The following is a 13,288-nucleotide window of genomic DNA, read 5'->3' as shown; positions in this document are numbered from 1 at the left end:
CTCACCCCTTACTTTCACCTCTTTAGATGTCACTGCTTCACATTCAACACATGTACCCTCTTCCCCTCCAAAACACCCCTTTTGATTCCCTTAATGAGAAAGTTATGAGTTATAAATATTAAGTCCTTTATGATTTCCCTTTCCTGTTTACTTATTTAGACTTCTCTAGTCTGGCATCTGAAGGGTCATATTTCCTATTCAGACCAAAGTCTTAATCAAGAATGCTTAAAAATCCTTTATTTCATTGAATATCCCTTTTCCCCCAAAGAAATGAACTCAAATTTTGCTGATGGATGATTCTTGGTTATAATCCTAGCTAATTTGCCCTCTGAAACATAATCCCAGGCCCTCCGATTTTTGTAAAAGCTGCCAAATCTTATCTTGACTCAGTACTTTGTTTCTGTCTAGCTAAGTGCCCTAGAATTTGACCAACACTCCTGGGAATTTTGATTTTGGAATCTTTCAGTAGTTGTTATTTTTTTCAATTTTTATTTTACCTTCTGATTCTAGAGTATCAGGAAAGTTTCTTGACAGTTTCTTCTTGAAAGATGGTGTCTTGGCTCTTTTTTTGATCATAGCTTTCAGGTGACTTTAAAAACTATCTCTATTCACCTGGATCTATTTTCCAAGTGAATTGTTTTTCCAATAAAATATTCCATCTTTTATTTTTTGATCACTTTGGTTTTGTTTCTTGATGTCTCAAAATAATTTGGCATCTTATCTGAATCTCTACTTCAGATGGTTCTTATATACAAAATATTAGCTTCTAATCCACATTGCCATCTACTTTTATGTTCATTCTGTTCCCTATCTTTCACCATTATGCTTTTCTCTCACCCTGTCCTTGTGTTTTGCTTTTAATCTCTACCTCCTTTAATCTACCTTGCTGTCTCTGCCTTCCCCTTCTTTTTTCCCCCTTCTGTCCTCTCTTCTATCAGCACCCCGTCCTTTCTCTTATTTACCCTTTCCCCTCCTCCTCTTCTCTATAAATTTCTGTATCCAATTGAGCATTATTCTTTGAACCTATCCAGTGAGTAAAATTCAAGCAGTGCTCATCCCCTCCTCTTCTGTAACGGGTCTTTTGCAAGCCTTTTCATATTATGTAATCTATTCTATTTTGCCTCCCTCTTTTCTCTCTATACAATATTTTTTCACCCTTTTAACTTTTTATACTATCCTATATCAAAATCAATTCATACCCACACCCTCTATGTATACTGTACACTCCTTTTAATTGCCTTACTAGAGATACAGTTCTCAGGAGTTACAAGTCTCTTATTTTGTTGAATATCTCTGAAAGTTTATGTTCAAATTTTGCTAGGTAGTTCATTTTTTCTTGTAATCCAAGTTTGGGGTTTGGGTTTTTTGGTTTGTTTTGCCTTCCAGAATATTATATACCAAGTCCTCTGATCTTTTAATGTAGAAGCTAAATTCTCTGTAATCCCTGGCTGCTTGCACCATATTACCTTTTACTTCTGGAACTTACCTACCATATTACTTGGAGTTTTCATTTTGGGATTTCTTTCAGGGTGTGACTGGTAGATTCTTACAATGACTATTTTACCTTTTGGTTCTAGCATATCAGGGCAGTTTGGCAATTTCTTAAAAGATGCTGTGCAGGCTCTTTTTTTGATTGTGGCTTTTGGGCTTTCAGGTAGTCCAGTAATTCTCAGATTCTAAACATTCTGGATCTATTTTCCAAGTCATTTGTTTTTCCTATTTTCTTCTATTTTCATTCTTTTGATTTTGACATGTCATTAGTGTCCAGTTATTAGCATCCAGTTGCTCAATTCTAATTTTAAATAATTTTCTAGACTTAGTTTTTCAGTCTCCTTTTCCATTGCATTTTCTGTTTTAGTCAAATTTTGTCCGTTTTCTATGCTGTACTTTCTGTTGCATATCTTTTCCCCCCAACTTTTCTTCGGTTATTTGATTTCAAAAATCTTTTTGTGCTCTAAGGCTTTCTGAGCATGAAACTAATTCATATTCCCCCTTGAGGCTTCACATGCAGATATTTTAACATTGTCCTTTTCTGAGTTTGTGTTTGAAACTTTCCCGTTGATGTTGTAGCTTTCTATAATCAGGGTTGTTTTTGTTGATTTTTTAAAACCAAATTAGTGACTTTTAAAGTTGAGCTTTGCTCCTGGGGCACAAAGGGAAACTGTCTTAAGCTTCTTATATTGAGAACCACTTTGTCTTTTTGCGAGTTCTGTTGCTTCAAAATCTGTTTTATAGAGGTTTGATTTAATGCCATTTCCAAGGAAAACTTGAACTCGGGAAATTTCTTTGGTTTCTGTGACATCTTGGAAACTTCCTTAAAACAAAAATAAAGGATGGAAAGGGAAAGACTAGGAATCTAATAATGAAAATACTTGAGCAATTTTATAAAGCAAGGCATGTGAATATAATAATTATCATGCCTCAAGAAATGACAAAATACGATTTGAGATTCCTGAATAGAATAAACTGGTACATAAATGAATAGAACCAGAGAGTAATTTAAGGAAAACTTTGCAAACATTTTATACACTAATAGAATCCTATTACAGCCCGTTTCAGATCTGGGTATTCATGGTTTAAGTAATCGCCAATCTCTTCTCCCCCACCCCTTATTCACAATATCTTGAATACATATCCAAAAAATTTGATTTAATGGGGTAACCAAGTACTAGTTTTTGCCCCACCATTATAAAATAACGCCCCCTCTTCCAGTATATTAATATTAAAACTACCATGCATTCAGGTCCTAAAATCCCAACTTCTCTCTGCTGTCTCTTCTGTAAGTAACAAATACTGGATAGGTTACAGGCTTAACCAACCATGCTTAGCACTACATATGAAAATGCTCATATACATATATCCAAACATAGAAATTTATAACTGTATACTAGATTAGCATCGACTGTTTAAAATGTCTGAAATATGACAATGTAGTTATTTACAGGGACTTGAAGACCTTGTAGAAACAATGAAATTTTTAAAAAGTTATTCTTTTGCAATTTTATTAAGTTGATTTGACTGTCAAAAAAACTCTTCTTAGCCAACTGACAGATTGGCGAAGTTTACCAGCTTACGGGTGAGAAAAAGTTTACTTCTCCCTGTTTTTTCGACAAAAAAGAGATAGTATGAAGATAGTATGAAGATATTTCAAGTTGTCTGTGAAAGCAGATCTGAAAAAGCCATAAAGCAATAATTATCCACATTGTCACCAATCTGAATAGTAATGAATGTCATTTACCATCCTGAATATGGTAGTACCTTTTCCCAAAAAATAACTCCAAAACATCAGCTATCAATGTGTGGAAAGGTCATTTTATTATGAATATCAGTATGTTAAATATTCCAATACAAGTACTCCTGTGTCAGTAAACATTTTCCCAAAAAAAGACAGCTTCAATCAACATTCAAAGCACATCACATTCAGTAGACCCTATAGTTTTCTAAACAAAGCTGTTAGTAGACTATGTAATCTTATATCCTAGATGAAATGGTACAGTAAATCCCCAGCTATCAAAAATCCTTGAATAGAGCTGAAGGTTTTACCCCTTCTAATATCAAATTTTATCTGTATTTCCCTACCTTCTTCAATAGCATATGGAATACAGTTTAATCTCCTGATAGTTCAGCATTATCATGAACATCTATTGTACCGTGCTATAAGTCTATTAACGATCTATGGAGGGGGGAAAGGGAGGAAAGACCTGATGGATTAAGTAGAAACAATGGTTTTGTCAGACTGTCTACTCTTGCTATCAATCAGTGGGCTTAGCTGTAATGGTTCCCCCTTTCCTTTTTCTCTTTTTTAAAAAATTGGGGAGAGGGTCAGAAACCAGTTAACCAAGCTTATTAGACATGGATGTGTATGTGTGTGAAATGGGCTGAAGGACTCACTGATTAAGTATAAGGGATTTGGGGAATCTTATTATGGCTACTCAAAGGCCATTTTTAGTGAGGCTGCCAGATAGCAAAATTCCAGAAAGATATAAATACTAAGTTCTACTTGAATCTATAAGTCATTACAGGAGGCTTCTATTTAAGGAAACAAGAATACATCTGCATGGCTGTGTATAAAATTCATTCTTACGTGGATGCAACAGACTTTAGTAAGAAAAAATGACTGTCTCAGAAATGTCTTAACAGTCTTATCAGTGTAGAAAGGATTTCAGAATTGTCTTAAATGTATAATGTAAACTTAAGTCATTTCATTTCTTAATGGAGGTGACATTCTAGGTAATAAATTCAATCATATAAAGGCCTAGTTTCAAATCCCAGATTGTTGTAGGTCAAGATTTGAAAAAAAGTAAAATGCTTTGGTGTTGCTAAGAAACTAATATTTTAAGAGGAAGTAGGATAGAGCATAAGATTCTCAAAGTTCTTTTTTTTTTCAAGTTCAGTCCCAGCTTTATATCCCTGTCATCATCTGCCTAAGAGTTGAAAAAAATGTGCCTTGAACAAAGAAATAACATATCACATGTTCCCTCCGTCCTTCTTAAAAAATTAAGTAGCCTAATAAAATTTCCAAACAGAAGAGTTCTCTCTCACAGAGGTACTGTAATAGGAAAAAACTTTAGACCAGGATTTTGGCTCCTAGTCTGTGAAACTGGACATTATCAAAAAACAAAACCCTCAAGTCTTCATGGTAGAGAACTTAGGATTTGACATCTGAAACAACGTTAATTCAGATCCTGGTATGGCTCACTTGCCCTGGCCAGTCAAATATTCTCTCCTGTGGGCTTCATTCTCCTTATAAAAAATGAGACATATAAAACTTTATTTCTAAGATCACTTCCATCTTTAAAAATCATTAAGTCTGTGGAAGTTATATGTGATGAAATTCTTTGTGTTTGAAATGTATCTACTTTGAAAACATATTCCCATGGGAATGGTCAGAATTCATCATTTCCTTAAGAATTTATAGACTCCCCCAATCTAGCTCAATTTCAGGTAACTTTAAATCTTGAGGAGTTTTTAAGAACCTGATTATAGACATAATATACTTCCACAAATGTACTGAATATTGAATACAAGTTTTAAACATGATTAAAATAGCCACTCAAATTAGAGACAGTACCCTTTATGAAGGAATCGACTAATTTGTTCTTGGACAGTACTTGAGACACACATAACAAAGATATCAAATCAAAGCTGGAAGAGAGCCAATGTCCTCATCTTCTAACTGAAATTTAACCCTTTTTATTAAAGGGTTTCTTTTGTAGCAGCTTAGCCAAGTTCAAACATGTACTTGCTTAAGAGAGGAGAAAAAAATACAAGTGGTACAATTAGAAGTAATCAAAGCTGTACTATGGAAAAGGTTTTTCATGTGATTCTTCCATTTTTAGCTACCTTTTCTATAGTGTTTAAAAGTAGCCCCATTTTGATTCACTTATCCAAATACTAGGTCTGATTTTCACTTCAGAAATCAGAAATTTTCTTGTGTTCACATTTGGTCAAGGTCAATTTGTTTTTGGTAATAGCTTTTATATTACATTAGAAGCAGGTACAAAGCCTCTTACCTTATCCATGGCAGCTTATCATGGAGGAAAAAAACTAGACTAAGCCATTCAATTTGCCCCGATTCCCTTATTTATGATGAAGTAAAAGTATAATTAACTAAACAGTTTAAAAATAAAAGTCTAACTGGGTTTTTTTGTTTTTGTTTTTTTTGGGGGGAAGGGTTTACCTATCAAGTGTTGGAAAAAGTCTAAAACAGTAGTCTACTTACTTGCCTCTGTGTAGGTATATACAAAGGTATACAGGGGACTGGTTGGAATCTATACTGAGGCCAAGAAATACCCTGGAAGATGTTAGAATAAATCCCTGAGAATTCATATGCTTTGTGATTGACTTCTCCCTCAAAGGCAACTCCTACCCACACCCACCCAGTACACCCTCCCAAAACCCCTTGACCCCCCCCCCCCCCCCCCCCCCCCCCCCCCAAACCCCTTTCCCCCCCCCCCCCCCCCCCAAAGCATATTTGAGTGTTCTGGTTAAACAGGGTTTTATGGCACTAATTCACATTAGAGCAACATAGTTCTCACAGCACCATTTGAGAGTTCTAAAAGGCCATGGGAAGCTAAAATTTAAGTTTGCTTTCAAAAAAAACCAAAAACAACAAAACTGCTTGCCAGTGTGCTACCTACAATATCTACAAATGATAGGTCTTAGTAACAGAATACCTTTAAATTATTAACAGCACTGACTAGCTATTACTTTAATCACCAACCTGTCGATAGCAAAACACTACAAAAGTAATTCCAAAGAGAACAGGCCTGAAAGTGAGGGGGTTGGGGGAAGGGGCGGGGAGAGACTTTTCAAATCTAACTAAATATCTGGCCCATCACTAGAGGAAAGTTTCCAATTAACCAAATCCCATTAAAATGAATTCTAAGGTAATGCCCAAATTCTGTGGCTTAAGACCAGGCCATAAACTGAGATTTGGCAAAGTTTTTGTTCTAATGAAATTTCATTACGATGAAATTTTATTTCTGTACTTTAATAAAATCTAAAATGTACTATATTAATGCTGTGACCTAAAAAGTTATATCATTCCTTGTGGAATAGGGGGAAAAGGAAGGAAAAAGGCACTGATTTTCCTTTTAGTGAGATACTGGTGTCTCCCTGTATCAAGTATAAAAAGTAGCCCTATTACTGATTTTTTAATACAACTATGTTGGCACTAAAATTCCAGGTGTGGAAGTTAGTGACCAGGAAAACAGGATGAAGTGACATCTATAACCACAGCCCAGGGTCAGTGTATTTATTACCCTTCCATCCATGCCTCCTTTCCTCCCTTTAGTCTTCATTAGGTTAAAACCAATACTTTCAAGTATTAATGAAAAACAACATAAGCCACCAGGGGAAGGAAAATGTATAGCATCAAATACATCTCTTTGCTTTGTTACAGAAAGCACATTTTTAAAAGTAAGCTGCACTTAGGATATTTCCAAAAATTAACCCATTTTCAATTATTTATGGCCAAATGTATTACTGGAATTTAGCATAATGATTTATCCCTGGCATAGCTTCAAAACTAAACAAGAAATAAAAAAAATGCTTAAAAACAGCACTTAAAAGTTAAATTTTTAACAAGTGATAAAAAAAATTTCAGATCTTTGTTCATGCCAATAACTAACTTTCAAAACCCCCCAAATCTTTTTCATTCTACTGAAATTTACAATTCTGAAGCTAAAAGTATAAGCTGCAATTTAGTGCCAGTCAAATCCTATCACTGCAATCAGGTAGAAAATTGCTTCAGGACCAGAAAACAACTCAGCCAAGTTTTAAACAATAACACTAAATCACTGATTACTCGAGATAAAACTTCATTCTGAGAACTTCCAGTTCCTTCACTTAGGTAATGCTTGCATTTCAAATATTAATTTTATTTGTTCACTGCACAAAGCCCATCTGCACATTAAAAACAAACAGATTAGAAGTAAAGGTTTTATTTTTTTCAACTAAATTCCAGTACTACAAGGGCAGTAAAACAATGATACACTGAAAAAAAAAATGCAGCAATAAACATTTGTTAAAGACTGATAGAATAAATAAAAACTACAAAACAAGAAATCATATAAACCCATTCTTAACTACCCCACCCCCAAAGTCCTGGAATACAGAAATGCTCTCCTTCACTATATTTCACAGATAGTACTGCGGGCTATTTGCTTAATTGTCCTGGGATTACATTCTAAGTTATTAATGACGGTTACAGGTTGGTTGTAGTGCACAGTTATTAAAACCACACTAACTTCAATCCGAAGTGTCATTCTACAGTTTTATTTACACAACCAATGAAGGGCATTTTCTAGAACACCAGTTTTAATCTTTTTCAAACATATCATTAACATAAGAAGCCAAATTGTAATGATACAGCAAATGAGGCCACTGGTATTAATACAGGTAGCAACAGTCCACATCCAGATGGTATTGACATCAGGGAGCACTCCAAAATCAGTTGCTGCCTAAGAGTGGTTGCCACTGACAAAAGCTTGAAATAACCTGTGTTCACAGGGGGAAGGGGAGAAATATGGCATTGCTGCAAGTCTTAACTGGGACCACTTGCAACAACTCAACAGGGAACTGGGCAGCCCACAAATGCAGGAAACGTGATTCATGAAACATCTGAGGAAAAAAGAAGAAAATTAATAGAATTGTTTTCTCCAAAAACACTGGTAATTTAAAATAATTAACATCTGTAATAAACACACCCATCAACCTCTACCCCAGAAATAAGTATTAAAAACCAAATCCTACAAATTGTTTTAAATTAAAAAATCCAAATACTTACAACTAGCAGGCTGTTCTCCATATCGTCGCATTATCTGATCATGCGTAAATTTCACAAATGCGTCATATTGTTCTACAAACAGATTAAGTAAATGTGTCAAACTTGTAATAATTTATAAAGTGAGCCTTCCCAGGTCAATATTTCCCCCCCATTTTTCCTCCTTTTGACCAAATCTTGTGAAGCAACAATTCTAAATATCAAAATATAAATTTTTCTAATAAATAATATAATGGCAATATGCCATTATGAAAAACATACTGTTAACAAGGAATTGAGCAAGTCATGTGGGTTGGGCAAGTAACCCCTCTCAGCCTAATTAAGATTTCTTCTGTGAAAAATAGGACTAGAGAACCTAAGGGTTTTCTCTGAATGCTAATGTTACACTCTAAATCATCTATAGATGACAATTTAAATGAATATTTTCTATAAGCCAGAATACTTGAATGTAAATATAAATCACAATCCGTGTAAACAATATTTTACATCAGATTCTTCCAAAAAAATTTAAATACAGTTATAGGTTGGCATTAGTCACTACTGTTATGAAAAATCAAAAAGTGGGTGTTTTTTTTACCTCATTTTCTACAGATCTGTATGCTTTTTTTCTGTTTTTAAAAAAGATGTTCTATAAGCAATTTAGAAAATGCCAATCTGAGAATGAAGTGTTTGCCAGAGCAAATATTTTCCATAGCCAATAGAGTATAAGCTGAATAAGGAAAATATTACAAGACATACCTGCAAGTTTTGTGGTCAATATTTCTTCATACTCTTCACGAACCTTTTCTTCACGTTCTTTCAGCAAACGTTCACAGATCATCCCAACCTGCCTTAGAGTAAATAAGGGCTGTTCTTTTTTTAATGGTGATGATGCTGCAGATGAAGTGCCTACATATAATGTATGAAGAAAAAAAAAAACAAAAAAACAATTCAGAACCATAAGAAGGCCTTGATTCTAACCAGTTTGCTAGTTGTTGTAGTAGCCATTAAAGATTTCATTCTAGATCATAGCCATTAAAGATTTCATTCTAGATCATTTTATTTCATATGAAAAACAACTGATCTAGAAAATAAATTGAGAATTACTCCCATGAAATCCAGAAACAAAGAGGAACCTAAACATAGTTCAAGAAATTATTTTTAAAAAACTGCTCAAATACCTTAGAAAGAGCAAAGTAGGAATCAAAAGAATCCATCACTAATCTCTCAAAAGAAACTCCCAAATAAAACTCCAAAGAATCAGATAGCCCAAATCCCAAACTTCCAAGCCAGAGAAAATTTAGTAAAAGCAAAAAATAAAATAAAATAAATACTATGAAACTCTCAAGATCACATACCATTTCACATTCACTACCATGAAGAAACATACATAATAGGGCTTAGAACATCATTTTCTGAAAGGCAAGAGAATAATCTATGCAGCAAAACTAAATATAATCCTACACAGAGAGGATTTGTTTTAGCATTCCTGATTAAAAAACCAGAAGTGAAAATCTGAAATTAAAAGAAGCATAAAAAGATACACATGATGGAAAAAAAAAAGGGGGTATAAAGTGTTTACATTTTTATATGGGCAGAAACATACATATGGCATATGGATAAAGGAGTAGGCTCTGACATTAGCTGTGTGACCCTAGGCAAGTCACTTCACCCTGTTTACCTTAGTTCCTCAGCTGTCAAATGAGCTGGAAAAATAGCAAACTACTCTATCTTTGCCAAGAAAACCCCAAATGGAGTCAACAAAGGGTCAGACATAATTAAAATGACAACAAAATTAAACAAAATCTGTGTGTGATTATGTAATACTGAAATAATCTGAAAAATGGAAGAGTGTAAAAGAATGTACAGGGAAAGGGGGGGAAGAGAGAAAAAATGGGAAATTACTTCACATAAAAGAGGATATAAAAGAGTTTATACAATGGAAGGGTTAGAAACGAACAGTCCCTCAAAACCTCACATCTGTACTGGTTCAATACACAGTTTTGGTAAAGAAATTCAAACACCCAATAAGAAGGTAAGAGAAAAAGTGTAGGTAGTAGGGGAAAGAGAGGAAGGAGGGTAGATTAAGGAAGGCCAAAATCAGAAGCAAAAGAGATTCATGAGCAGAGGATAAAAAAGTATGAGAAAAAGTTAGCAATCCTAACTGAATATGATGAACTTTATAAAATAGAATGCAAAATGAAATTAGAATTCAGAATCCCATAAGAAATACATAAAATGAAAAAACACACACAAAATCCAATTTCAGCTGAAGAAAAGGCAGAAGGGGCAATCGTGATCTCAAAGTTAAAAGAGCTAAATAGCAAAACTACACTTTGCTAAAAAGGTACCATAAACAATGAATATCAATAGGGAACAAATGCAACAAACGGCATAGCATCCAAATTCTTGAAACAAATGTTAGAAAATTACAGAAGGAAACAAGACAATAAAGAATATTAATGGGATTCCAATCTACCTCTCTTAGATCTATACAAATATAACCACAAAGCAAAAAAAGTTGAGATAAACAAAAATGTTAAATTATACAACAGACATCTAACAAATTTGGATGCAATAAAAAATATATTCAATAAAGGGTTTTTGATAAGTGAGTGGACTAAACAAAGCATAGAACAATTTCATTAAAGATGTTAACAACAAGACAGTGTTTCAAATATGTGAGATACAACCAAAACAATGCTGACAAGAAAATGTTTTATCTTTAAACACATCAATAAGACAGATTAGATCAAAAAAATGGGCATGCAGCCAAAAAAAAAAAAAAAAAAAAAAAAAACAGAAAATGACATTTTAAACCTCTGAACAATATATTTAAAACTCTGAAATGGAAATAATGAAAATCAAAGGACATATTAATGAATTTGAAAGATATATGCCAATCAAACCAACAATCTAAATGAAATGAATTTTTTAAAAAAAGACAAATAAATAAAAATAAATAAATGGCTTCTCTTTTTGCAGCTCTTTGTACATCTTAGATTTTCTCTGAGCTAATTCAATTCCACTTTGCTCATAGAGCATAGTACTTTCTCTGATGAGAGCACACTATGCTGGACTGTCCTGTGCCAATATCTCCCATGTCATTGGAATCCCATTTGCCATGTCATGGCAAAATAAATAAAAAAATAAGAAATAAAATGTCTAAATAACACCATCTTAGAAAAATAAAGGCATAAATTGAGTTCCCTAAGGGGGAAAAAAAAAACAGAACCAGATGGATTTACAATTCTACCAATTAACTCTAATATTATGTAAACTGTTTGAAAAGATGAGTCCTAAATCAAATTCCTTCTATGACATTCATACTATGACATACACTTCTATTGTCTTCATACAAGGGAAACTCAAAAGAAAGATAACTATAGACCAATTTCCACCCCAACAACCCCAGTATTTTCTTTTCAATTACATGTAAAGATTTTTTTTTATTTTTATTTTTTTACCATTCACTGTGTGCCTGTGTAAGGCAATTAATGTCCCTAAGGTCCACAAAGCTAGTACGAGTTAAGTGTCTGAGGCCACGTTTGAATTTGGGTCCTCCTGACTTCAGGGATCATATTCCCCTTCAACATTTACTTTCATGAAATTCCCCCCCCCCCCCCTGCTTCCTCCACCAAATCATATGATATTTGTACATGCATGAACACTTCCACATTAGTTATGCTATCCAAGAATCAAAACAAAAAGGAAACACCAGGAGAAAGAAAACCACTAAGTAGAAATATTATGGCTCCTTGAAAATGTGAACAGCATCTTCTGAGTCTTTCCAAATTGTCAACCAACAAGTTGAGACATCAACTTTTTATTTTTTTATTTTTTAAGGAAAAGAAATTACAGCAATATCTCATGAAGATTTTATACTATGACCACATTGGATTATACCAGAATGCAGAACTAGTTCAATATTAGGCAAAATGTAAGAATAATTGATCATAGCAATAAATAAAAATTTAAAACCCAGCAAAACTCACAGTATTTAATAAATGCAGAACACGCAAGCCATTTGTTTAAAACAAACAAAAAACACCAAACCACAAAGTATAGGAATGAATGTTTCATCAAAATAAGCAGCATCTACCTAAAACCAAGAGCGGCCATTATTTATAAAGATAAGCTAGAATTCTTTCCAATCAAGCTTGAAATAAGTGTGTCACTAAAGGCTAAACTACTGTTTCACAACTATCACACTGTTAAGATGACCAAAAAGGAAAATATGCCAAAGGAAATAAGAAAAACAAGTATGTGGTTTTGTGAACTAATCCAGCCATTCTAGAAAGCAATTTGGAATTGTGCCCCAAAGGCTATTAAATTATGCATATACTTTGGATCCAGCAACACTGCTTCTAGAGTTATACAAAAGTCAAAGGAAAAGAATTCATATGCACAAAAATTATTTATCGTAGCTTTTTATGGTGGCAAAAAAAATTGAAAAGTGAGGGGATGCCTATAAATTGGGGAATGATTAAAGTATACCTAATGTGACAAAAAAGTCGCTGTTGTTTAAAAATAAAGAATCATTCACTCAAACAAAAATTTCAATTCAAAATCTTTAAGATTCAAAAATCTTAAAACAATTCTCTGAATTAGAAAGGTATAAAGAACCTGACTCCAAATTGAAAGCCCCACTAGAGTGGGAATTGGGGCGGTGTGTTTGTCCTTTGTCATTCCCTCATAAATACCTACAAAGTATCTGATAAATGATGTATTGATTCATGTAATAACAGTGTTTTGCCTCTACAAGTGACTTGAGACTTTGTTAAAAAAAAAAAAATTTCTATTCACATCACAGCATGTCACTTAGTGAACCTACCTAGTTAAATCTTTTATAATTCATTATTAGAAAAAATGCTACATTGAGCATCTCACTTTCCAACTTCCTGATATAAAAGCATTCTTCCATCAGAGTGCAGAGCATGCCAGTTTTTAACCTTCAGCAAATTACTTAGCTTCATGGTCCACTAAGGTGCTATTGTCAGAAGACGGCATTCAACACACTTG

At 33.8% G+C, this 13,288-nt stretch overlaps 2 protein-coding genes across 3 annotated transcripts in view; one reads left to right on the top strand and one right to left on the bottom strand.

Moving 5' to 3' along the window:
- ORC3 (origin recognition complex subunit 3) overlaps nt 1-13,288 on the top strand; it is a 116,743-nt gene that overhangs the window by 102,936 nt on the left and 519 nt on the right. The gene's annotated exons all lie outside the window — the stretch shown is intronic.
- Nucleotides 6,851-13,288, bottom strand: part of AKIRIN2 (akirin 2) — a 28,431-nt gene continuing 21,993 nt past the window's right edge. For both annotated transcript variants that reach the window (XM_031964546.1, XM_031964547.1), the window contains exons 3-5: nt 9,026-9,175; nt 8,291-8,362; nt 6,851-8,124 (exon numbers count right to left, since the gene is read on the bottom strand). In XM_031964546.1, coding sequence (XP_031820406.1) covers nt 8,114-8,124; nt 8,291-8,362; nt 9,026-9,175 — 233 coding nt within the window. In that variant the 3' untranslated portion in view covers nt 6,851-8,113. The remainder of the gene's footprint in view (nt 8,125-8,290; nt 8,363-9,025; nt 9,176-13,288) is intronic.

The sequence above is a fragment of the Sarcophilus harrisii genome, chromosome 4, assembly GCF_902635505.1.
Source record: "Sarcophilus harrisii chromosome 4, mSarHar1.11, whole genome shotgun sequence".
In the NCBI taxonomy this organism is placed as follows: Eukaryota; Metazoa; Chordata; class Mammalia; order Dasyuromorphia; family Dasyuridae; genus Sarcophilus; species Sarcophilus harrisii.
Note: the sequence above shows the minus strand (reverse complement) of the source record. Positions and strands in the feature narration are given on the sequence as shown.